The sequence below is a fragment of the Mytilus edulis genome, chromosome 7, assembly GCF_963676685.1.
Source record: "Mytilus edulis chromosome 7, xbMytEdul2.2, whole genome shotgun sequence".
NCBI lineage: Eukaryota > Metazoa > Mollusca > Bivalvia > Mytilida > Mytilidae > Mytilus > Mytilus edulis.
In genome coordinates, this window is record NC_092350.1 from 75,247,480 (window position 1) to 75,274,654 (window position 27,175).

The 27,175-nt window shown below is 32.3% G+C and overlaps 2 protein-coding genes across 2 annotated transcripts in view; one reads left to right on the forward strand and one right to left on the reverse strand.

The window, feature by feature from the left end:
- LOC139482234 (uncharacterized) overlaps positions 1-27,175 on the reverse strand; it is a 398,699-nt gene that overhangs the window by 55,617 nt on the left and 315,907 nt on the right. The gene's annotated exons all lie outside the window — the stretch shown is intronic.
- LOC139482226 (uncharacterized) overlaps positions 1-27,175 on the forward strand; it is a 55,573-nt gene that overhangs the window by 6,116 nt on the left and 22,282 nt on the right. The window contains exons 2-14 of the mRNA XM_071265959.1: positions 5,312-5,901; positions 8,286-8,879; positions 10,637-10,741; positions 11,973-12,275; positions 13,990-14,187; positions 16,158-16,310; positions 18,535-18,615; positions 19,461-19,568; positions 20,488-20,796; positions 23,465-23,647; positions 24,341-24,385; positions 25,233-25,289; positions 26,057-26,113. Coding sequence (XP_071122060.1) covers positions 5,352-5,901; positions 8,286-8,879; positions 10,637-10,741; positions 11,973-12,275; positions 13,990-14,187; positions 16,158-16,310; positions 18,535-18,615; positions 19,461-19,568; positions 20,488-20,796; positions 23,465-23,647; positions 24,341-24,385; positions 25,233-25,289; positions 26,057-26,113 — 2,743 coding nt within the window. The 5' untranslated portion in view covers positions 5,312-5,351. The remainder of the gene's footprint in view (positions 1-5,311; positions 5,902-8,285; positions 8,880-10,636; positions 10,742-11,972; positions 12,276-13,989; positions 14,188-16,157; positions 16,311-18,534; positions 18,616-19,460; positions 19,569-20,487; positions 20,797-23,464; positions 23,648-24,340; positions 24,386-25,232; positions 25,290-26,056; positions 26,114-27,175) is intronic.

The window sequence follows — 27,175 nt, forward strand, 5'->3', positions numbered from 1 at the left end:
AATGTGTCGCGTTCGTTGTGCGTTTTGAAATAATCACTGTACAGTTCGTTGACAAAAACCGTCACAAATCACTTTCTTGTCAAGGTTTTCGAGATGGTGTCGACGACCCTTTTTCTGTATTTTATTGTAAATGTGTATCTGTTAACTTAGTCAAAGTAGTTGAACTTAAAATATTTGTTATACAAAGCCAAAATTGAAATATTTAACCAGCGTTCATCTGCTTTGAATGTTTCTATTGAAAATTGAGACTTTCAATGTTATTCCAGATGAAATGAACAGTTGATTAATATATTTCAGAGGAAGTTTCAAAAAGTATAGTACAGTCATTAAAACTTTAATAACCTAGCACACTGGTGTAACAGCACAACATGATAAAAAAGTTCAGTTGTAATTGGCTAAACTCAAAATGTCGGTACAATGCACAAAAATCATATACATAATTGTAGTAACTGATAGGTATTTCAAAGCGAATTACAACTAAGAAGTAAATCATGTATCTAAATTGTTAATCAGTATATCCTACCTTTTAGGTAAAGACGTAATAAAACGCATGAACTTGTGCAATGCCAAATATAAACAGTATCGAGAGGATGTACAGTATTATGAGTTCTCATAAGTGTGCATATATTGAAATAATGTTAAGTGATGTTTTGATTTAACAGGTACAGCAAAACGTTCTATATTGTGGCCATTTTTTTTTTTTTATATTTATGAAAGAATTTGGTGAAGGGTAACTGGGAAATAAACTATTAGAAATGATCACTTTGGTATTTTTCTGACCGGCAGTAAAAACTGACCGAAGTTGGCCACCCGTTTAGTTGTGTGGGATGTAAAAGTACACACTCACGTCCAGTCCAAATGGGAATATAAAATCCAATGTCTCGTGAAAAGAGAGTACCACGCTAAACTCTAAGAGAGGTTGATAAATAGCCTGTTGAAAGGCAACATTTGTGTCCTTATTCAATGTACATCATTTTATCCAGTGGCAGTTCAAACGTCCCTGATGTAATTCCGAAAGGCCTCCTTCCAGGACTTACATGTAGTTTCTACTTTGTGCTTATCCTGTGCTTATCCTGAACATGCATGACATATTTGCAAGTGAACTTTAAGCAACCAACAATCAGCCATATTTGCAAGTGAACTTTAAGCAACCAATAATCAGGGTTCATAAATTGTTCAGTACCAACATGAAAGAAGAAACACAGCAAATGTTTTAGGTTAGGTTGATGATTGATGCTTTGCTCAACTCATAATTTACCGATGACGCCAAGGTAACTTGGGAATATAAATATGGTCCCTGTGGTCTTCTGCGAAATAAATCAAAATTTAAATGAAATGATTATGGGTGGGTATAGACTTTAAGGTGCTTATAATAACCAGAATGACCAATCATTTAGATTTTTGCACCACAGTAGAAAGACTGTAATGCTCGAAGAATTTAAGCATAATCTTTAAACCTTAAAAATTAAACAAACACAAAAACATAATTGAAGAAAGCAAACCAGTTAATATTAGGAATTGTCTCTTCGTCTTTATATCTTCACATTCAAGTAACTGTATTACTATTGCAGGCTATCAGTAACATGTTCATTGTATACACATATTCTTTAGCCTTAATGTAACTCTATTGTAATTTATGACCCGCTAGGACCAGCATCTGAGATTCAGGCCAAAAGACTTAACCTATTATCCATTGATTGTTTTTGATTGCTTTCTATATCAAAAAGAAGATGTGGTATTGAAACAGCTCTTCGCAAGAGAACAAAGGAAACAAAAATGAACAACTATAGGTCACCGTACAGCCGCCTTAAACAATGAACAAAACCCAAACCGCCATAAAACACACCGAAATGAGAAATGGAGTACAATTCATACGAAAAAACTAACTGCCCAATTTATGCACAAAATAGTGAACAAAAATATATATATAACTACTGAATTACACGCTCCTGGCTTTGGACAGGAACATACATAATATGGCGGGATTAAACATGTTAGCGGGCACCCAACCCACCACCTAACCGTTCATTGACTGTCGTATCGTAAACACTTTCAAAAAATGCTATCAAATTAGAAATCGGACGTCTGTATCTGTATGCTTAGCCATAGCTGCACCTTATTGTATAACAGTTACGTCGCATTGAAGTTGGTCACATAGGTATATGTGCAGTTGCTGCTATGTTTATTGTACGTACAGGCGTTGGAGGCATTAGCCGGGGGAAAAGAAACGATGCGAAAGAGGAACAATGTTATATGTCATGTGTTTATATAATGTTTCGATTGAAGAAATATGTACAATTCAGTAAAATAAAATATTGTATCGCAAGAGAAAATGAGATGTTACTGCGAGCAACTAATCGCAGTTATTGTATTTTCCTACCAATTCACACTTTCGTATACATGAGGATTTTTTTTTACATGTAAAAATTTCCTGCAAGAGTTTTTCGACACTACAACGGACATTATGGGTTGCTGTCTGCATGTAATGGTGGTAAATTATTATTTTCAAACATGCATATTGGTTATAATCATATCAAAGGATAATTTAATACATGCGAAAATCGTTGACAAACGCAATATTGTGTCAACGAAGCGTACAGTATAAAAAGGTGTAATGACAACGAAGCCTACACACCATGAAAATAAAGACACTTCAAAACGTGTATTTTTTTTGTTTCTAGATACAACATAAACAAACGATCTTTATAAGTTAGATAATTTATATTATGAAGTTTTCAAAAATGTATGTTTTAAAAACTATGAGGTACGAGAAACATTAAGTTTTGAATGTTTAAAAATACCAAGCACGTTATATCATTGAAATCGTCGTGCGTTTTTTTATGTTTGTATATAAAAATGTCACATTTAAAAAAAAAAACTTTTAGTAACTGATGAGTATTATGGCAAAGAATATATTGGAGCAAAATATCCGAAGAATAGATATTTGATTGTCTTTAAAAGTATGAATTCCTTACTGTCTGAACTCTGTTACACGGTGTGTTCGATTCGAACGAGTCAACGTCCGGTTTCATCTGTATCGGGGTTATACAGGGTGATACTGCATTGTTCATGACTTACGATCAATCTTAGTCGGTGAGTGTTTTTTTGTGAAACTGACTCCTGTACTCCGGGCGCGCGTTTCATCTAAAAAAGAAGCAACAGTGACGTTTGACCAAAAATAAGTTGATAAGATTTTAATTTTGTACGGCAATATAATAATATTTCCTCACAGTTAAATGGAAAAAAAAAAGATTCCTGTAGGATAATTCTAAAGATTTTCGCACTCACCAGTGTACACATTAGCAGCAAAGTATGTTTGATCTGCATTACTTTGAACATCAAGAACGTACGAAAGTAAAAGTAAAACCTCAAAGTTCCTCAAATTTGAAAAAAAATTGATAACAGATAAAATATAACTTCATCCAAACATAGGATGAAATGAATTATATTTTGTTTACCTCTTGTAAAACCTTTCAACTATGCCTGCGGTACAGAAATTTATCGTCATTGCACATATCATACTCTTCGCGATGTCCTTGTTACAGAGGAGCGAAAGATACCAGAGGGATACTAAAACTAAAAGATAAAAAATAAACTGAAAACGCCAAGGCTAAAATAAAAAAGAATTTGAGTTCTAAAATTAAATGATTTACAAAATAAATTTAAATGATAAGAATGATTAGAACACACTTAATGTGATGCAATTTCACCCTTCTATGTATAGTTCCGCTTATCAAGCTATCAGTCATGTCTTTGTCAAGATTACTTCTCCAATTAATCTGTAAGCCGAAACACGTTATGTAAAAGTCCATAAACTGGCGTCACAACTTTAAAATCCATATAGACTAAGTCGAATATCATGACGGACAGACAATGGACAAATTTGTATGAGTTGAAATGATCTTTCCGAAAGTTACAAGGTAGTTGATGCAAGTATCAAATTAATTATGAAAAAGGGTCTATGCACAACCTTCTTAAAAAATCAAATGTTTCCTAGGACCTGTCCTACCGCTTGACAAATGCGTTGTTCTCTCTCTGCAAATCCTAAATCAATATCGAATGGTTTTTTTTAAATTGCATTCTATAACTTTGTTTCATAACATCGAATAAAAAATTCCTATAAGAAATCACACCTTCATTCATTGTAAAATTGAAATCATTCCTTTTTAAAGTTTACGGACGATATCATAATTTGGTCAACCGTTTTTTAATATCTATATCACAGACCACAACGTGTATGCACTTCTTGTTGATGTATCAACGCCGACACCTTATCCTTGATTGTGACATCACTTATTAAGTTAAAATAAATCAATCATGAGCAACAACAAAATGCAAATATCAAAATACAAAATCTGACAAATTCAACTCAATAATTTCCACACTAGAAATTAAAGGTAGACAATCAAAGAATGCAATAAACAATGGTGAAATAATTGTTTGAATTTCGACAATATTGAACGGAATAATCTATTGTCTTGATTGCTACTAGCATGATTTAAAACGCACCTTTCTTTCATTTTCCGATTATAAAATAACAAATTTATTGCGAAATTAAGTTCCAAACTCCTTATATAGTTGAGGCTACTATTTGTAGGTTACCGGCGATCATATAGCTTTTAACATGTTTCGTTTCCTATACATCCTTGCAAACATTTGGTTTTGGGCCTTCCTGATGAAGGACTAATAGTCCCAAAGTGTATCCTCAGCTCAGTAGTCAGTTTTCTGGTAATGGCATGATTTCTGACCTACTTTTCTGAAACTGGTTGTTTATATCTGAAAGTATGGTTCCAACTCCTTCAGTCACGAGCATTTTTGTTATTATATAATGCGCTCTATAAATATTGTATTTATTATTATTAATACGATAAACACAACATAAAAAATCTTAAGACTGAGCAATACGAACCAACAAAAAGTAGTGGTGATCTCATGATCAGTTGCCCCGGAAGACTAAGCAGAACGAACTTCTCATGTGGCACCCGTCGTGTTATTTGTGTTAGTACAAACCCAGTGTAAAGTCTAACTTGGTTGGTCACAGGGACTGGGTTATAGTTACGACAATTAAAACATTACGATCGTCAACTGTAAAATAGATATTTCAAAGCGGTCAACCAATTCGTCGTGACATTCGTAAAATTAACGAATGATGATATCGGAAGTCTTGCTTTAAGACATTCGTCAACTGCAGTATTGTAAATTGGTTTTGATTTACCCATGAACATATACTAATTGCATTGAAAATTTTCTCAATTCTCCTGTATTTCAGAACTTTTTACTATTGATAATTTATTTTAATTTCGTTTTGTAGAACTGTAGAATTATATGTATTGCAATTGAAAAAAAGCGGAATGAAGCCAAAACAGGAGCCAATCTCTTTCGACCAAAGGAAGGTATGGGTGTTAAACGTTGTCTTTGTACTGTTTCCTAAGCTGATGCGACTGCTGCTTCAAAGCTTCATAACTCCCAGAGGTTTACTAAATAAATACAATAATAGTGATATGAAATTTGTCCTAACGGAAAAAGAAAAATCGGAAATGGAAAAGCTACCTAAAATGGCAGAATTTACCATAGAACTTTGTTATAAAATTTTAAGATTTGAAAAATTAGTTCCGAAACCATCCAGTCAGTGGGAGGTTCCACCAGAAAAGGATCACCAGGAGATAACAGACGATATCAAAAGAATTGTATTTGATACAAATGATGTATTACACAAACTGGGAGAGGATGTTTCGAACACATCTTATGAGACGTTTAAAGGCAGAGTGGAAGAAATAGTTGCCCGAATTGATTCATACTTAAGCATAGAATCATGTAAACATTGGTATGAGGAAGATATTCCACTTGAGACAGATTTAGATAGATGCATGACAGAGTTGCAAAAAATGCGGGAAATCGATTGTAAGTGATTAAACCTTTATCGAGTACGTATTAATATATACAAAAAAATATGAGATCTTGTTCAGGAAGGTATGATCAATTGGTAAGAGGATACAAGACTATGTTGAAGGCAGAAAAACTAAAACACGGCAACTGTCGCAACAATGTGTATCAAAATAGTTTATTCTGACATTGACTGAAAGGCATATAGATATTCGGTTCCTGTATCTTTTTGGTCCTCAATGCTCTTAAACTTCGTACTTTACTTGGCCTTTTTAACAATTTTTGATTGGAACGGCACTGATGAGTATTTGTAGACGAAACGTGCATCTGGCGTAACTATAAAATTTCAATCCTGGTATAAGTTTATTCTATACATTGTCATGGAAATTCACAATATCCAAAGAAATCAATAGACATGATAAACTTAGACATGTTAGACCTGATAAATGATTAGAATTATATTCATTTTCAGTGGAAAATTATTTAAAAGCAAATTTTGTTCTAAATGAAAACCGTGAGGTAGACACTCTCTGAGGTAATTTAATTTTAGCATAATAGATATATATTCAAATGATACTCTTATGAGGACCAACTATGTTGTGCAATTACATTTAATATTTTTTGCAATCCACATCTGATCTGATTAAGTACAACATTAAAGTAGGAAGATTTTATAATAGCCATACAGTCTGTTCTGTATTGATTGTGACCCATAAGAGACAAACAGATATAGTGTTATTTAAGTTCACATGAAATATTTGGTATTTGTCAAAGAAACTGAATATTATTAAAGAACACAATTCTGTTTGTCATCTATTGAATTAAAAACAATATGTGTATGCATTATGTATAAAGGATTAACAACTTGAAGATAATGTATCAAAACCATTTTTTTCTATTATACATCATATCCACAGTTGACTCACAAATGCGGATAAAGATGCGCATGAGTGTTTCCTGTCTATTATGTCAGCCCATTTTAAAGGAATATATACTCATTATTAATACAAGGCTTATGATCTGTTACCTGATACATGCTTAAGTATATACATGATACTCATTATTATGGAAAATTAAACCCAAAAAGTTTTGCAATACTGTTACAAATTCTACGATGCATGGAAGCCTTATTTGGGGATAGAACAATCTTAATGTTTTCATAACAGTTCATTAACAAAAATAAATATGCATCAATGATATTTCTTGTCAACACAGAAGTGTTGACCCCTGGTCTTTTGATACATTCGCGCATCAGAGTAGCAAAGTCGCACTAAAATACTTTCTATTTAATTGGTACGCCAAAAGATCGTTTCATCCACATAAGTCAAATAAGTAATATATGTCTCTTATTCACAGTCAGATGTATAGTTCGTTTCTGTGTGATACATTTTAATGTTGTGTTTCTGTTGTGTCGTAGTTCTCTTATATTTGATGCTTTTCCCTCGGTTTTAGTTTGTAACCCGGATTTGTTTTTTTTTCTCAATCGATTTATAAATTTCGAACAGCGGTATTCTACTGTTGCCTTTATTTATTCCCCTTTTGTAATGATATATTCCGAGTTCATAATCATGTCTCCTTTTTTCATAGTATTTCTTCGGTTAATAAATGTTTACAAACTAATTGATGTATTGACTTCTTATATCTATTCACTAAAATTGAGAATGGAAATGGGGAATGTGTCATAGAGACAAAACCCGACCATAGAACAGACAGCAACTGAAGGTCGCCAATAGGTCTTCAATGCAACGAGAAATTCCCGCACCCGGAGGCGTTCTTCATCTGGCCCCTAAACAAATATATACTAGTTCAGTGATAATGGACGTCATACTAAACTCCGAATTATACACAAGAAACAAAAATTAAGAGTAATACAAGACTAACAAAGGCCAGAGGCTCCTGACTTGGGACAGGAGCAAAAATATACTGAATTCATTGTTTTGCATAGCTCATTATTCTCACTTTTTAGTACTACAAATATATCCAAAGGATGTTTGATTGATGTTCATTAGCTCAGACGTTCTTTATACTTATTGTTAAAAAGAATGCAACTAAAAAACAATTTAAACAGCTTCCTTTTTTTACTTAATATACATTTTGAAAAGGTTAGCAAATGATTGTTCTCAATTATGAATTAAGATCAGATACTTATAACTGCTATCAGAACTGAGGTAAAAAAAAAACCAACATCTAGTTAAAAAATTGATATACACTACTAAATAGTTATGTTATTATCGAATTTCCATGGTAATGATATAAATGATAATTTTATTGTCGAATTTCCGTGGTTATGTTATAGACATTGATAGAATCGACGTTCTTTTTAAAGAACAGGCTTTTGTAGCTGTCATACCCAAGTTTTAAAAAAAATTTGAAATGTAAAAAAATCTCAATTATTTTTGTAGTTACAAGTACGACAGCGCCTTCTCTATCAGATATGGAGATAGAAAACGGAGAACGCTTTGCAAGAATAGGATGGGTGATCATAGATATTTTTCCAAAAATTTTAAGAGCTGTTATTCAAATGAAGATAGCTGCGGATGTCATGTACAAACATTGTTCAACCCCGCCCAATTGGGGTCGTTTTTCGTATGACGAGCAAAATAAATTAAAATCAATGAATTCCTCAAATACATATGATCTCCTTGACATACCCCTGGTATACCGACTTCTGAGACAATTCAGCCTTATCCAAGAGCCAGCAAACGCATGGGGTCAACAACCCAGTAGCAGTCATATATCAACTGGGGACGATATTGAACGCATACGTTTCCTGAGAAATGATTTTGCCCACAGAAGTAATATCAATACTACACAATCTGAGTTTGATGACACCTTTTCTACATTTAAGGATATTTGCCGTAGAATGGATGTATACTTTAAGAATGATCGTGCATCTGGGTATGAAAACGATGTTAGTAGAAAAGAAACTACTCCAATGGATAACCAATGGAGACAAAACTACCAAAAATCTCTTCAAGAGTTAGAAAATATTAAATGTAAGTTATTTCTAATAATGATAACAAAATGGGAATGAATGTCTAGAAAATGCTCATTGAGACAGTCCAAGACTGTCTTTATCATTGATTGACGTCATTAGTTTGGTATTTTGTTCTCGCTTTGTTAAATTATTTGGGCTTGTTGCTCAGCCATGGATTATTGACTTTGAGATGAACATTAGTTTACACGTATTAGTTTGTTGTCAGGTTTAAGTAGAACCATTATGAATGTAGAATTTTACAAAATATTCGTCCGTTCGTTGCTTCATAATCGTAACATTACAAGATACTGAGTATTTAAACAGACAACAACAAAAATAACTAGACGTTCCATAAACCTTTTTATTCTGATATTCGCATGTATTGAGGTTATAAACATTATCGGAACAAGCATAACTATAAATGTACATACTCTGTTCTAAACAGAGGAATTGAAAAACATACCCTGTCCTAAACAGAATTATTTAAAAACATACAATATTCTAACACGCCTAGAAAATGTATACTCTATTCTAGACACACACATAATATGTATATCCTGTCCTAGACATGCACAGAAAATGTATAACTTGCTTTAAACAGAGACCTATATGTTCTAGACAAAGTTAAATTGGAATTCTTATTTTAGTTAGATCGCACTAAACCCCTGTACTTAAACATACATATTACAGTCATGGAAGAGGCAGACTAACGATTCATTGGTGAGCCACTAACACTAAATATAGCAATCCAATTAAAACATAGGAATAGACAGACGCTCTTTCGTAACTCCTCGGCCAGTCTCGTTACGCAGTACAAAATGTTATTCTTTGTGCAACCAGACAGGCCGAGTAGTTCCGATTTGAACAATCTGAATCGGCACTGTAGCTTGTCGTCCCGCGCAGTTCAAATACTGTAGGGACAGTCTATACTAACGTTAGTATAGAATTTCCCTTGTACAAGTTAAGACCGGGGTTCTAGATTGTATCTTAAACAGTCAAATAAGCGATCCAGTTCTAGACAAGTACTTTGTTATTAAAAGACCATATTCTCACCAACAGGGCATTAAAAAGCGACCATGTTCTAACCAGCAGGACATGGAAAAGGGACCCTGTTTTGCGGCACACTCGCTCCACTAAAAATATAGGAAGTACGCAGGGGGGGCACATACCATGATGGAGGATTCGTATATGCATTATCATTTTTATGGTTTGCAGAAAAAAGTTAGTACGTGGCTGGAACAAGACTGTTCCCTGGGGATACTTCTTTTTGAATAGTCGTTTATTGCGCATAGGATCAAATGTCAACTCGGATTTGACATATCTGTTGAATTTATATCTGGAACTGGAACTGCTTAAATTCGGAATATGGTGTAATGCTTGTGTGCACACTTCTTAATAAAAAAAACAGCTAAGTAACAGATACAATTCAATTCTAACAGTTCGGATGCTTTATATGTTATAAAACCTATACCCGTAGAAATTTGGAATTAATATGCTTTCTTTAGGTGAAGTAGGGACTGATTTACGAATGAAACGTATTATGTATTGAATACTACTGGCGTCTTTGTACCAAGTTTAAATTCCCTTATACCAATTAAAATCGACATACGCAAAAATCCTATATTCACGTATTCCGCATTTCATCAACATGATTAAATTTCAATTGACTGGAAAAATGAAATTGTAATTTTTAAAATCTATTTTAATGATTTGCACAGATTGAACTTTAGGTTTAACTTATTTTTTTTTTATATATGAGAATACTATTCATTACAGTAAGATTCGTTAAGACACCGGTAAATTTTTACTGGGGAGAAGCTGTTGAGACCAGTTTAAAGAATTTGAGACAAATTTTTAAGGATGAAAAGGACAAACGGAAAGGTAAATGAACATAATCTATCAAAAAAGAAGTACGCATACAACGTGCGAATAGAGATGTCAGATATATGACATTGAGAAAAATCCAAACAACAATAATTCTTATATGATTTGCATATTAGGAAATACGTTGATTTGATTGGTCGAGAGAACTTCCGGTAATTGATCTTGACGTTGGTTATTGTTCGATAGACAACGTTGACCGAACTTCTTTTCGTAACCAATGTAAACAAGATGCCAGCGATAATAACACCGACGTTACCAAATTTATTTTCACTGCACGTTAATATTTAAATAACATAATACAAAAAAACATTCGTTTGAATGATAATAAGAGTTTTTGCAGTTTTACTTTTTTATCAGATAGCAAATTTCATTGAGTACATATTTTTGCGTTAACCAACAAATATCTTCATGCGCCAGGTCTATTCAATGACATAAATATACAATTTCCTTGTGATAGAGGTAACGAGAGTGGAAAAATATATTCCCTATCTCCAATTTTAAAGAATTATAAGAATTAAACGCCTTTTTAAAGGAATTTATTGGTGTATAAACTGGACCAAGTCACTCACAAACATATCATAAAAGTCCTTCGGACTTTCATTTGTTTGTGAGTGAATTAGTCGAGTTTATACACCAATGAAATCCTTTAAAAAGGCGTTTAATCCTATAATAAACATCAAAAAGACATATACAGGACGACATTAACAGAAATGAATTTAAAACACATATTTTGTACTATCAACTTGACATTTCTTATATCCATATTTACAGTTCGAATAGTTCAACGTACTTACAGAAATTCACGATTGCAAGTTTTATAAACATTGAACACATTTATGGTACCCAACATTTTAATTTATCTTCGTTGACATATTCCATTTCGTATAACATATCAGAATTGACATAAATGCAATACAATGTAGCGTGGAAGTATTATGTTTAGTACATATTAGACTTTGCGTCTTGGTCAAACATTTATAAATGCTGACTGCATTGACATGAATCATTTTCTAAATGTATTGTCAAAAAGCCTTGCATGATGATATAAGCAGAAATTTAACAGAGCAAAACACTCCATAGTAGACAATAATATGCGAGTCAATATAATCAATTTATGTTAAGCTGGGTTTATATACATTTGTTAGCCACAACAACGGTTAAAATATGATAACGTTGGGACGATAATGGTAATGAATATTTATAGTTTTTCTTTTAAATAAAAACACAGATGTTACTGAAGAAAAGCTTTGCTTGCAAATAGTTGTCCAGAATATCGAAGACGAAAGTGCTATTTCAAGACTAATTGATGAAGAATTCAAAGACGAAATCAACAAAGGGCTGATTTCAATAAAGCTAAAAAGAGTATCGATAGGTTCGATTATATTACATGTTGGTATTCTCCAAGAGGCTGTCTGTTCAGAAGAAACTTTCCAGCTGACATTGGTTCAATTTGTTGATAAAGTATTGCAGACAGGTCACCTAAGGTTACCGACCATTGGCAATGTAGACATAGTTCTTGTTCAAGAAGACGGTTAGTATATAGATATTTTGTTTTCCCGGACGACAACTGTTAGTACTATTTTCATAGTATTATTATACTGTAAATAAGATAATTGTGACATTCAGGGAATGTTTTCAATGCAAATCATTGATATCGCTTACAGTAAGATATGTTTTATTACATTTTTGGGTGAGCATACATCGGTTTTGGTAGGATAAATATTTGATCATTCCTAAACATGCTTCATCTACTCTATTCCTACGTCTGTCCTACCTCACAAAGATAGTCAGTTTTGGTCGTTTGCCATATAATTGTTTTTCATTTATTGTATTGGTAAGCTTTGCTGTTCTAATTTGAATTTTTATTTATCTTAAACAAAGAAGGAGTGTTGTCGAGCCTTCGACTTTTGTCGAAAAAGCGAGACTAAGCGATCCTACTTTCCGTCGTCGTCGTCGGCGTCGTCGTCGGCGGCGGTGTCCACAAATATTCACTCTGTGGTTAAAGTTTTTGAAATTTAAGTAACTTTCTTAAACTACACTGGATGTCTAACAAACTTGGACAGAAGCTTGTTTATGATCATAAGATAGTATCCAGATGTAAATTTTGTAAAAATAAAATTCCATTTTTTCCGTATTTTACTTATAAATGGACTTAGTTTTTTCTGCGGGGAAACATAACATTCACTCTGTGGTTAAAGTTTTTAGAATTTTAATATCTTTTTTAAACTATCCTTGGTTTGTACCAAATTTAGACAGAAGTTTGTTTATGATCATTAGATAGTATCCAGAAGTAAATTTTGTAAAACGATAAATCCATTTTTCCGTATTTTACTTTAAATGGACTTAGATTTTTCACTCCGTATTTTACTTTAAATGGACTTAGATTTTTCACTCTGTCACTCCTGTGGTTAAATTAAAAAAAAAATGATAACTTTTTTTTATACTTTTTTTAATTTGTACCAAACATGGACAGAAGCTTGTTTATGATCAAAAGCTAGTATCTAGAAGGAAATTTTGTAATATAACTCTAGAAGGAAATTTTGTTAATATTTTGTACCTGCGTATCTGTATTTTACTTATAAATAGACTTAGTTTTTCTTCCAGTAAACATTACATACAGTTTGCAGTTAAAGTTTTTAAAACATTTATTAGATTCATAAACTACCCTGGATTTTTACCAAACTTGGACAGAAGCTTCATACAATCAAAAGATAGTATTAAGCGGAATATTTTTATTGATTTTTCCCTCATATTTGTCGAGCCTGTAATTTACAGCAAAAGTAGGCGAGACACTGGGTACCACGGAACCCTTGCAATATTTTTTATGTTGTGATGTTATACTATTGTTTCAGAAAAAGGGAGAAGGTTTGGTACCATTGAAACGTTTAATCCCGCTGCAAATGTTTGCACCTGTCCTAAGTCAGGAATCTGATGTACAGTCGTTTGCTTATGCAATATATATGTATTTCTCGTTTCTCGTTTTTAATATAAATTAGACCGTTGGTTTTCCCCTTTGAATGGTTTTATACTAGTAATTTTAGGTCCCCTTATAGCTTGTTGTTAGGTGTGAGCCAAGGCTCCGTGTTGAAGGCCGTACCTTGACCTATAATGGTATACTTTTATAAATTGTTATTTGCATGGAGAGTTGTCTCATTTGCACTCATACTTCTTCTTCCTATATCTAATAACTTATAAACCAAAAGTAAGATGAATTACCCTTAAAGTATGTATCTGTGTTTTTTTAGAATATACTACAATGCAGCTGTTTATGCAAGAATCAGCACCTCAGCTTTGTTTTGACTTTGAAATAGAAAGGTCTGACTTTGAAACTGACATGAAACTGAAGGCAACACTAGGAGAAACAGTAACAACCATGTTGAGGCATTCAAATGGAACAGGACATATGTCTGATGTTTCGGCAACTATTTCAACAGGTAGTTTCGGTATGTATTGACCACAGCAAAATTCCTGACAACTGCGAAAATAATAAAATCAGGTTTTTACCTTTATAACGAAATAGTGCTCTGATGATATCCTTACTGACAAGCAGTCTACTACCAGAGATATCGATCAAGCTATATCCCTTGGTTCCATTTCGCCTCTCGTTCTTAGATTAAAAAAAGAAATGACTTAAACACTTTGATGCAAACGAAGTAATTTCTAGAACAACATGGAACACAAACAATAATCTGTCTGTTCTTCCGTCCGTAAGCGTAAAACAAACCTATCGAACGTTTGACATAAAACTTGTATCTCTATTTGGATAAATTGTATTACATTGAATTTACTTAAACGTTTGATTTGAAGATTTAATGAAAATTATGTATCTTTTACTATTTAAGATTATTCCTCCACAATGACACCCTGTATTAAAGAAAACCTCTACTGAGAGCTCTAATTTTTTTGTCATCGTTTGCTGTTAAAAAGATATAACAGTCGGTTTGATTAAAAAAAATTATCTGGATTAATACAATTTTGTTATTTTTGGGCTGTACTACTGACAACTAATGATAAGATCATCTCACATTTGTTAACCATTAAAAGGGGTGGGGCGAAAGATACCAGAGGGTCAGTCAAACTCATAGATCGAATATAAACTGACAACGCCATGACTAAAAAAATTTAAAAAGACAAACAGACAAATACTATATTGTTCACAAGACACAACATAGACAAACAAAGGACTAAGCAACACAAACCCCAGAAAAATATGGGGGTGATCTCGTGTGCTCTGAAAGGGTAAGCAGATCCTGCCCTTCATGTAACACCCGTCGTGTTGCTCATGTTGTTACAAACCAGATGAATAGTCGACTAATTATACGGAAGTAGTGACTTTTGATCATTTTTTTGACTTCAGTACTACAATTATAAATTGTGAACACTTCTCACACCGTTTGAGGGAAAACCCATCTCAAATCAGTTAAAATGGTTTGCTAACACATGTTGTTGATTATATTATAACGTAACTTTTAATCGACCCTTTTGATGGGAAATTGGTCCTTTAAAGTTATTTACAACAGTGACACTAAATGTATAACACCTCTGATATGTTTGCACAAAGCTCTCTTACTTTGTAAAACCAAGTTCAATCTACCATTTTCTACATTTGAAAATGCCTGTACCAAGTCATGAATATGATAGTTATTGTCCATTCGTTTGATGCGTTTTATCATTTGATTTTGCAAATTGATTAGGGAATTTCCGTTTTGAATTTTCTACGGAGTTCAGTATTTTTTTGATGATACATTTTACTTTGTATACTTGTTTGCAATCATATGTGGTTGACAATCATATACGTGTATATCATAATTGAAATCTTATGCAAGACGCACGTATTATCCACAAAAGATTCATAAGTAATGCTCGAATAATTTTTTTTAAAGGACAAATAAAGTATTACATTAAAGAGCATAGTGTAATGTTATTTTAATACGATTATATGTATGAAAGTACCGGTACTGACTTTGTTCGCTATCCTACTTCAATGACACCTTGTGAATGTAACATTAAGAGATCGTGCGACATAAAGCTCTCCTTATGTAAAGGATTGTTTGTTTAATCAGTTGTAATTCTTATTTAAAATTGATTGATTGCGCTGGGCATCTTGTAGATTTTTATATATGTAAATCCACATTTTTCAACTAATGCTCTGAAAAAATCCAAAACCAATACTTTGCAGAAATAACAATTTTGCAGTCGTTCAATTGTATTGAATATCTCTGTGATGTCTACTCTTTTAGGGGTATTAACGTTTCAATGGACGTCAATAAGCTGCTTTCTGTTTGCAAAAAAAACCCAACCACTTAAATTTGTACAAACGATGTTATATTTTGATGTCAATTGGATATATGAAATTCTCTATGTACTCCAAAAAGAAAAAGATAATTCGCCTATTTATAAATTTGCTTTGCAGGAGAAATTTCATTAGCTCATCCAGTATTCATCAAAACTGAGACTGGAGAGGAGACGCCAGAAACTGGGAGTGACGTCAAACAAAATATACATGATAGCAAATCATTAACTCCAGCAATAAAAAAGGATCCTGGTAGATTGATTAAATCCGATTGTAAGTATTAAATTATAATACTATAACACGTGCTTTTTTGCATATGATATGTTTATTAAAAAGATTGATATGTATTTATCATATTCTCCATGCCTAATACAGTGCTTATCCATAGGTGAAACGATTGGAGGAAAACAAGCCGAATTTGCACAACCGGACCGATTACCCCGTATCAGCCCAATGACGTCACTGTCCGGACTGATCTCACTGTACCGGTCCTGGTAAAAAATCTATATCTGCTATACTGGTGTTAATCTTCATTATTTTCGGAAGTATAGGATATAGAGATTAATACTTGGCAAAATCTGTATCAGATGCCGTATCATCCAGAGATACCATTATCAGCCAGAGGGCCTTTAGGCCCGAGGAATGATATTGGTCGAGGGTGATACGGCATGTGATACGGATTTTGCCATGTTTTATACGCTTTATCATATATTTCAACAGGACAGTTTAAATGAACTGCTTTCTGATCCATAGGCTAAATAGCACCTGTGTTACCTTCAGTTATACTTTTATCTTGTTTTAAAAGCTTTAAAAGAACTGCTTAATTACTCATCCGAAGCACATGGGTAACCTTTGCGTGCTGTTGTTTTAAAAATATTTTGTTTATTGTATTTTTGTGTGTGTTTTGAATGGTATTCATTAAGTTCTTTATATATTAATAGTTGCATTTCGTGTGTCAGAAATATAAAAATTTGACGTTTGTGACGTAAAATTCAAACAATGACGTCATTTAATAAATTGCTCCACGCCCGAATGACCGTTCATTTAGGACCACTGTTTCGAGGAAAAATATTTCTGAAGAAGCTTGCATAAATAAAACGGATTTTATGTAAAAATGAAAAAAAAATAGTAGTGGTGTGATAAAGGGTGCGATAAAGGGTAGGGGTGTGATAAAGGGTGTGATAACAGTTGTGCGATATGGATTAAACAGCAGGCTATTTATCAAATATTCAGAACTACTGTATTAAGTACTAAATGTATGATAAAGAGATCAATACATGGGCTTTTTATCATCCGTCCGAGTATATATTATCTCGACTCATATCAGCTCCTCGATTACGTCTCGGATTATACCTTGGCTGATATGGAGAAAGCCATGTATTAATCTCTTTGCAAATTTAGAACTCTTATAGTGAAGGGAAGTAACACTCGTTTTTTTAATTTCACGCAGGAATAGAAAATATAAATAAACAGCATAAACTTTGATTGAGTTACATTATAAATTTACTGATCAAATCTACTTATGTCTCAGTTAAAGTTATTAACATACAAAACACATGTAACTTGCATGCAATGACAATACATGTATTTTCACCCCATCAGTACATTCATTTAATCAAATTCTTGTCTGTATCTATTATTATAGTATCGATCTTTATTTTCCCGTCAATCTACGATTGCTGTAACCTTAAAAATCAAGAAAGCGGCTGTTAGAGGCCACATACTTATTTGTGTGTTTCTGCATCCACATATGGTTTCATGGTTACACTAGTGCGAGATTTTCATTTTGAACTTGTCAATTATATTTTACATAAATTAATATCGTATAATTTAAACATTATGTTCAATTGTATTGTTTTTTTATTACCAAAGAAAGGAATCTCGGGAAAAATATCTTTTTTATATAAAATTTAATCTTATCTTTATCTGATGGTTCAAACATTTGTTTGTTACACTGCCTGTGGCACTTTTTTTTAATAAACAGAACACAAAATAATGATACACTTGGTTGTTATCTGTAAAATGAACCACCTTAATGAATGATACGTATCTACTAGGAAGAAGACTATTTTATTTTTGGGCAAACATAGAAAGGAATTACTCTGGGTAACTGACCTACTCCGCCAATAGCTAACAAGTAAAGATAAAGTCCACCTATAAGGATTTTATATAATCAAAACAATGCGGCTTGTGTAATTGTTTATGGTTAATGCTATAAACATTTTACTAGAAATCAACTATAAGATTGTCGTTTGCAATTTTGGCCCCAAAAAACACCAAATTATTCAAAAACAATTTTGAAATGAAGTTGGTTCAATCTGTACATTTCAAATGGTAGACGTAATAATTGGTAAAACATATCCAGTCAAGGTCGTTAAACACTTCCATCATCATGAAACATATTTGATTATGTTATTTTCCACATCAAAATAAATATTTTCGTAAAGCAAACATTGGTGGGAGGAGTTCAATATATATTTTATTTTTGTACTTGTAGTGCAGACAAATGTAGCAGACGAAACAGATTCTACTTCATTCCATAGAGTAAAAAAGGAGACATCAGATGAAGAGAAATATGGTATTATCTGACGCCTAATGATGGCAAATATCGGATGATTTCTGCTTTTGTCATTCATAACGTTTACATGTTTTAAAAGTTTGACGATTAATATACACTTATGTGTTGCTGCAGACTTTACATTACATTCTAGGGTATTATTTCTTTAACTTCTTCGGTAGAATGCCGACTCGTTTCGTCCACCACATAGCTCTTCATATACACCCCTTTTACATTGACTAATTACTTTTCAGAAAACACTCCTTTTAGACCAATAGTTTATAGTTTACAAAAAAACCATTTAAGGTGGTACCCAACATTTTCACTTAAACTAATTTGCTCGTTTAATTTTCATAAAATTTTGTCAAAGTATTTACTTTGACACTTTAACAAAAATATAAAAATTTAAAAAAATTTGAACCAACCGTTTTGTCAGAAAAATTACACTGGTTATATAGCAATTTGACAAACACCAATTTTGATCATTGAGAAGCTTAATATTCTGTTTACAACACAACGTAATTAAAACGTTTAGCTGACTTTACAGAGTTATCTCCCTGTAGTGTTAGGTACCACCTTAAATGAGTATGATTATACATGTTAATTATACATGTTAATTACATTAATCTATGGATTCATTACATTCTTTGCTTGTATGAAGCGTATTTTTGTTAGTTTACAGCTTTAAAAGTTGCATTGTACTTTTGACGATAAATCCAGTAAACAAAAAATCCCCATATATTTATATATAGTCAGAGTATATAATGTGGGGTATTTTCACATAAATTGTATGCGGTTGTTATGGTTTTTTTTAATTTATAATAGTAAATCATTAAATATGATTACATCATCTTTCATGTTTTCAGATGAGATTCTTGTAGATGTTAACAACTTGAAATGTTTGTTAAAAATAAAGGGACTCCCGAATGACATTTATCAGAGTGAACCGGAAGAAAGACCTCCTTATGTAAAAGGTATCATAACATATCTTAAAACTACTATGATTAGATACATGATAAAATATCAATAATATCTTTTTTCATATTGATTAAAGGCAAATATATAAACATTCAAATTAGATTTTATTATTTTTTATCTATTGTGTTTTAACGCCACTTTTAAGCAACGCATTTAGGTTATTTCGTGGCGGCCAGTTTTAATGGTGGAAGAAGCCAGAGTGCCCGGAGAAAACCACCGACTTCCGATAGGAAAACTGACAATCCTTGTCAATTAAGATTGGAGTCGAGTGCACCAGCACTAGCGGGTTTCGAACTCACAACCTCAGTGTTGACTGGCTAGTGATTACAGTAGTAACTAACTAGACCACTTGACCACCCATTCAAATTAGATAAAGTTTGAAAATATATGAAGTTCAGACATTCGATTTAAACCATTTCATTACAATTTCTCTTATCCATGGAAGTTATTACACTAGTCAATATGAGAAACACAAATATTTATCATTCTTGTTCGATAACAGATGAACTTAGGTCCGGTTAAGGAACGTTTGTTAGAAGTTCTAACTTTCCTTCTATACAGAGTAAAGTGTTGTCATATATGTATTCAAAAATTCATAAAAGGTCATTTCCCAAAATCTAATCAAATTCTATATTTCTGTTCTTTGGATTTGAGACCCAATTAATACCAAAGCAAAATATAAGTTTAAAGTCCAGGTCAACGATTTCCTAAAATCTCCTAAAATCTCGAAAAGGAGCTCCATAACATATCAATTTTTTAAAATTATTTTGTTCCTTAACAAATGCTCTTCTAAATTATAGTATCAATTTTAAATTCTAAATTGATTTTTTGATTTCACCTAGTAAGTACAACATACCACGTTAAGAAGTTTAATTTAAACTTTCTATGTTACATTGATATTTATATCATCTACAGATACTGAGTTACTCTACGTTGAATGGACACTAGCATGTCCTTCCAAATGGAACGCATCATTGATTTCATCAAATATCCAAGACAACCCTAATGCTTTTCATGACGAGTTTTCCATTGAATTCGTGTATAATGAAAGTAGTAGATTGATAATACACACAACAGCCCAAAGATGTGTTTTTAGATCCTACTCATCACTGGAAGTGGCAGTGAAAAATCTTTTAGCCAACATTTTAAATGTGTCCACCATTAAATCTACTGAACCAGCGGAATTGTCTGCTTCTGCTCTTATAATGACCAAACCAGAAGAAGGTAAATACTTATAATGGAAATTATGGAGGTCAGGGTCGTTATTAAACAAGTAAAATTTAAAATTACTTATGCGAGTTATGTTTGAGAATGCTGAAATCTTAGCACCGACTAAACAAGAAATAAATGAAATTAAAGTATGAGGTATGATGTATGTGTAGTTAGCAGCCGGTTCGTTATTCGTTATTCGATATTCAATATCCAATCGGCTGCTAGCAGTCGGTTGGACATGTTGGATATTCAAAATTTTGTTGAAAATCATCAAAAAAAATAAATACTTGATAACATTAAAAACTTGATTTTCATAGTTATGAGGACTGAAAAGATAAGTAGGAAATCGTTAAATGACCCCTTCAAGCTTTGAATATAAACCCTTTTCTAAGTTGCATATTTGTCTTTATGTAGTATACGTTTTGTTAATAAAACGACTTCAAAGATGTACTTTTGTACATGATATTTCTTAAAACAAAAGGAAAAACTGATAACTCTAGAAACATTTAGAATTATAAATAGAAATATTTATGGAAAGTCAAAAAAACAAATTTTTAGCCAAAAAATGTCAAAATTTTAGGACAAAGGGCACAGGGCACGAACCGGCTTCTAACTTCACATACATTGAGGTATGTAGAACATGAGGACTTTTTTTTAACAATTAATTATATAACATATTTGTATTTACTTTACTTTACAGAGTTTTTCAAGCATAGTGGACATTTGTTTCAGTCGACGTCTTGTTATCTTCTACTGAGGCATAAACAGCAATCCTCGCGAAACACAAATTCCCATCCTGATTTATTTGCATTTTTTTATGACTCTTGCATGTCAAAAATGATTTGATGATACTTTACTACTAAAAAGATATAGATGATACTAGGCCAAAGGGGCAATGATAATTCATAATCCAAATAAAGGGAAAAATACCAAAGATAAAAATAAAGCCGACGACAAAACAAACAACGGTAACAAAACATCACATTGAAAACTTAAGATTACCAAATTTTGGAGATAAAATCCAGATGCTCCGAAAGAATACACGATTGGTAATTGAAGATGTTCTTTCTAAATCTTGAGATGGTCAGATGAAAGGATGGAAACATAGGTTTTCTTTATTTTATAGGGTTAAACTTTCTTACAATTTAAAATCCAAAACAAATAATGAATGATAAATTTATAATTGTATTTATTTTTCACGTAAATAAGTTATAGCTCAACATTTCTATTCTTAGTTTTTATAGTAGTTTAAACATTTCAATAGTTCATCAGAATATATATTCTGAGTAATGATTATGATTTGTTTTAGATTACCTATATGAATGAAAAAAATGATAAATTGATAAAGAAATGACATAGGCTCAATTTGGAGCATAGTTTTGTTGGGTTTGCGTTGTACAATTACTATCCATGGAAGGATAATCATTAGACCAATTGGAAAATAAACTGTAAAATAATATATATAGAAAGAAGGTTAAATTTATTTTTAACAGATATATTTATTGGGTGAATTATAGATGCACTTTTGTCAATTGGTCAATTCAATTTTTATATAATACAAATCAAGGACGAGAGCGAAAACAAACACAAACCCAGTGTTGGATTACACAGAATAAACAAACTGACACTGAATGGTAAAACATCATACAACAGACACAGGACAACATAAATTATTTCTGTTTTATTCTTAGGTATAGAGCATACGTCTATGTTAACCAGGTTTATCTCAAACACTGTGATTCTAATTCAACAGCTAGTTGTTAACAAGTTTTGTCAATTTAGTAGTTTGTATGTTTTTAGAAGACTCTAGTATGATTTTGTAAGCCTTTGTTGTTGTGTATTCAGCATGTCTATAGTCTGAACATTTGAAAGCTCCTTTAAATTAGAATACATAACCCTATAAGTTCCTTTGTTAGTTTAAACATATTTATTTATAGTGGATTGGGAAACAAGTTTTGCAACTTATATTAATCCCTTTTCACTTTGCGGGTGCAAGTGCTGCCTTGTAGCGGCATTAGCCTACTCTTTTCGTAATCTACAAGGGTGTCTTTAACGTACAAGAGATATTGGCTCTCTCTTAACACCGGTCAGCCATTTATCGTCCCCTTCCGACGGACTATCACCGTTTCCTCAAGACCATACTTGCAGATGGTGTCAAGGGAGAGCACATTGAGTTCCTGAAATTTTCATCCCAAACGGGAATCGAACCAGGAACCTTTGTGTTAGTAGTCCGATGCACTAACCACTACACCATGGCTCTCTCAGTTCCTTTGTTGCGATATGTCATAAAAGAATCAATATAAATTGAAGTAAATAAATGATTTACTTGAGTTATCTCTGATTTTGTGCTAAAATTAGCAACAGTATGGGTGCTTCTGTTTGTCTTTAGATTTTAATGCTGTGCTTTATACATGGTTGTTTTTGTTATCATATTTTGTTCTTTGTCATGGTATATATCTATATATCTATATATATATATAAAAGAAGATGGGGCATGATTGCCAATGAGACAAATCTTCACAAGAGTACAAATGACACAGATATTATCAACGAAAGGTCATCGTACGGCCTACAACAATGAGTAGAGCCCATACCCCATAGTCAGCTATAAATTGTTCGTTTCCAAATTATAAGTTAGATATCTTTCGCTTTTTTTTTTGATTTTCCAAATATTCAACAGAATCCTTTCAAGTCAAATTCAACAGAGAGTGGAAAACAAACCAATCAATATCTGGATTGAAAGACAATATTGTGACATGTGATAATTGCACACAGAGTTTTAGCTGCAAAAGCTGCACGTCAAAGATAAACCATATCAGGAGACAAGACAAAGCTCTTAAGATGAAGGATCAAACAATACAAAGTAAGTATGTGTTAGTAACAGTCGTATTGTTTATGTCAGAACATAAATACAACAAAAAGAAGATAAAAAGATATCTTTGAACAATAAAAAAATAAATAAAATAGAAACCGGCAACTATATGGAGATAGGACAAAACCAAAACAATTCTATAAAAACTCAAAACTGACCAACCCAACTAGATATTGCAAATAATCTAACATTCTCTGTAAGGGTAAACAACATTCGCAATGGATTATTTCACTTTTGTGGAAAACATGACGGGTTGTGTTCACACATCGTTGTCAATAGAATGGAATTGTATGCGACTGTCAAACAAGTGAGATGTTTAGCTAGCTATAAAACCAGGTTTAATTCACTATTTTCTAAATTAGGAAATACCTGTATCAAGTCAGGTAATTGACAATTGCTATCAATTCGTTAGATGTGTTTGAGCTTTTGATTTTGCCGTTTGCCTAGGGACTTTTCGTTTAAAATTTACCTCGGTAGTTTTGTTACTTTCATTTTTACTACAATTAAAACATATTGGTAGTGAAAATCCGCAAAACAAAAACCAATTCATAACGGTATCAGTAAAGTAACCGTTACAATGATATGATTTAAATGATTTGTCAGTTAGTTCGAAGTGTTAATCATATTCAATTTGATCATTAAACAATGCATGAGTAAAACACTTACATTTTCTTCTAACACAAGGGTTAGAAAAGGCATTAACGAAGAGAGAGAAAGAAGCGATTGAAGGTATGATTGTCGTTTTAAGTTTTAAGTGTCCAGTTCTGCTGTACGAATATTATACAAAAACATTGTAGTACCGATAACTAGGGGTTTACAAAAACTAACAAAGCACGCATACTTTTTAAACAAAATATTGTATACAACATGTTTTTTTTTAAAACTATAAATGAAACAGAATCAATTTCAAAAAATTAATAGCCTGACAAAACCACATTCATGTATATTGACTAGCTGATTACTTATATCGAATCAAGTTTCAGGAACTGTGTCCTTTGTATAAAATTTGCTTTGCTTGCAGTCTTAAAATTTCAAAGACGAATTTGATCTTATTAGTTAGTTAATTTGCCTATTCATCCTATTTTTACCTACTTGTATTCTTGAATATAACATTAGTACGATGGTGGATGATATAGATATGGCACGACACACTTACTCCTTCGACGCATATAGTAAATGTAGTATTGCTCGTTTTATGGTTCAATCGAATCCATTAGTTTAACTTTTCACTTCGATTTGTATCATGAAAATTGATCTATGAGACAATCGTAACAGTTTGCCTCTTATTTCCATTGACAAATATATATAAAAGTTGAAAAGAATATTTCAATGTAATAAAATACATTTTACGTCATATGGTTATATTATCTTCACGATATCGCTTATCATAATAGTTCATACATTTTTCTAGTTTCGGAGATTTCTTTTAATTATGTCAACACGTAACATGATACAATAAGAACGCGTTTTTAATATAGTTATGTTTTTTTATTATCAGTGATCTAATATAGTTTTATTCCTAGTATTTTATTTTCTGCTTTTATTGTTCAACCATATCATGGATATGTTCTTGTAGAGGACGAATCTGACTACGACTCTTATTATTCTGCCGAAAAGAACACAATCAACGAAGGTAAGTACACAAATCACGTCGTCAACGTTCTAATTTATAATATGAAGGGAGGATACAGTATTTATCTTTTTGAAGAGTTTTTAGCGAGTTAAATGTATAATTTCGGAGTTTTTTCAATGCGAAGGTAACTCCTAAAACAGGTTTGATTAGTATCTTAAGTAATTCATCTATTTCCTTCAACATATGTGTAATAAGTCTCGAATTTAAATTACAAAATAAACAAGCAATGAAAAGTAAGATTTTATAAGCAGCCCCATTTTTCCTGAATGATCTGTGTTTGGAGTGTTTTTTTAAACAAAAGTATACAGCATATAAAATTAAAAAAAAAAGTGGAAAAAGTGCCCAAACAGACACCACTATAACTGGCCATAATCCTGTATTTTTCAACAACGAATATTTCACAACAATTGTTATCTTGATAGCATGCATTTGATATCGCACTGCAAACTGATCATTAGACAACCAAGTAGTAAAAAAATTAAAACAATACAGCAAACAAATGAAAGACAACGAGATGAGCTCAGGTGCGCCGGAAGTGTAAGCAGATCTTGCCCGACATGTGGCACCCTTCGTGTTGTTATGCAACTTCAAACCAGGTGGTAAGTCTGTAGGTATAAATGCTAATTGTTATAATCATCATAATATTTAAAAAAATAAAAATGAACCAATGCATTGCTTTAATTATATGTTGTTAGTTTTGATAATTTGCTACTTGCCGTTGCGTTTAGTGAACTATTTGAAAAAAATGTTTTTATTTTTTAACTTAGAACCCAGGGACTATACAAGAAATTCATCAACAACAAGAGAAATTGAAATGTCAGAAGGTAAAAAACGATTTTCCGGATTTTAAAATGTTACTGTATTTAAACAAGCAAGTATAAAACAGTCTCAATATTTTTAAATCAGAATTGCATTCGAAAAAATGCATGTAAAGGAAGTTTTATTACTAGGCATGCGGTAATGCAAAATTTTAATAGTTATGCATGGTAATGCATTACATTTTTAAAAATAATTGTATGTAATATATAATGTAGCAATTTCTTTGCATTACCTGTAATTTTAATTTAATGCATTACTTTATCCAAATGTTGTGTAATTTCATGCATTTCATGCGTTTACTTTTCTACATTGGCTAGAGGTATAAGGGGGAGGGTTGAGATCTCACAAACATGTTTAACCCCGCCGCATTTTAGCGCCTGTCCCAAGTCAGGATCCTCTGGCCTTTGTTAGTCTTGTATGATTTTAATTTATTTTCTTGTGTACAATTTGGAAATAAGTATGGAGTTCATTATCACTGAACTAGTATATATTTGTTTAGGGGCCAGCTGAAGGACGCCTCCGGGTGCGGGAATTTCTCGCTACATTGAAGACCTGTTGGTGACCTTCTGCTGTTGTTTTTTTTTCTATGGTCCGGCTGTTGTCTCTTTGGCACATTCCCCATTTCCATTCTCAATTTTAATTGCATTGCGTTACATGACATTACTTTTTCACATATTAATTATTTTTTAAGAATTGTTGGAGATGTAGCGATAGCAGAATTTAAGATTTCTGGTTTAATCAAGAATGTATACATTTGAATATTGATTTTTATTGTATTTCAAAAGCATTAAAGTAAAGGTGTTGTCAACAGATTGTTGAATACATTTCCATGATTAAATAACAGGAAATTGAACATTGTCATAAAATACTAATTTTCATAGCTTATTAAACATCTCACTTGTATGACAGTTGGACAAAATTTCATTATTCTGTCAACGATGTGTGAACGAAACAAACGGACATAAAAGGTAAAAAATAGGGATACATCGTTCAAAATTGTGGTAAATCATCGTAAACATTATAAAACAAACAATTGATACGGAACAATTATCAATTAGGTCTGGGTG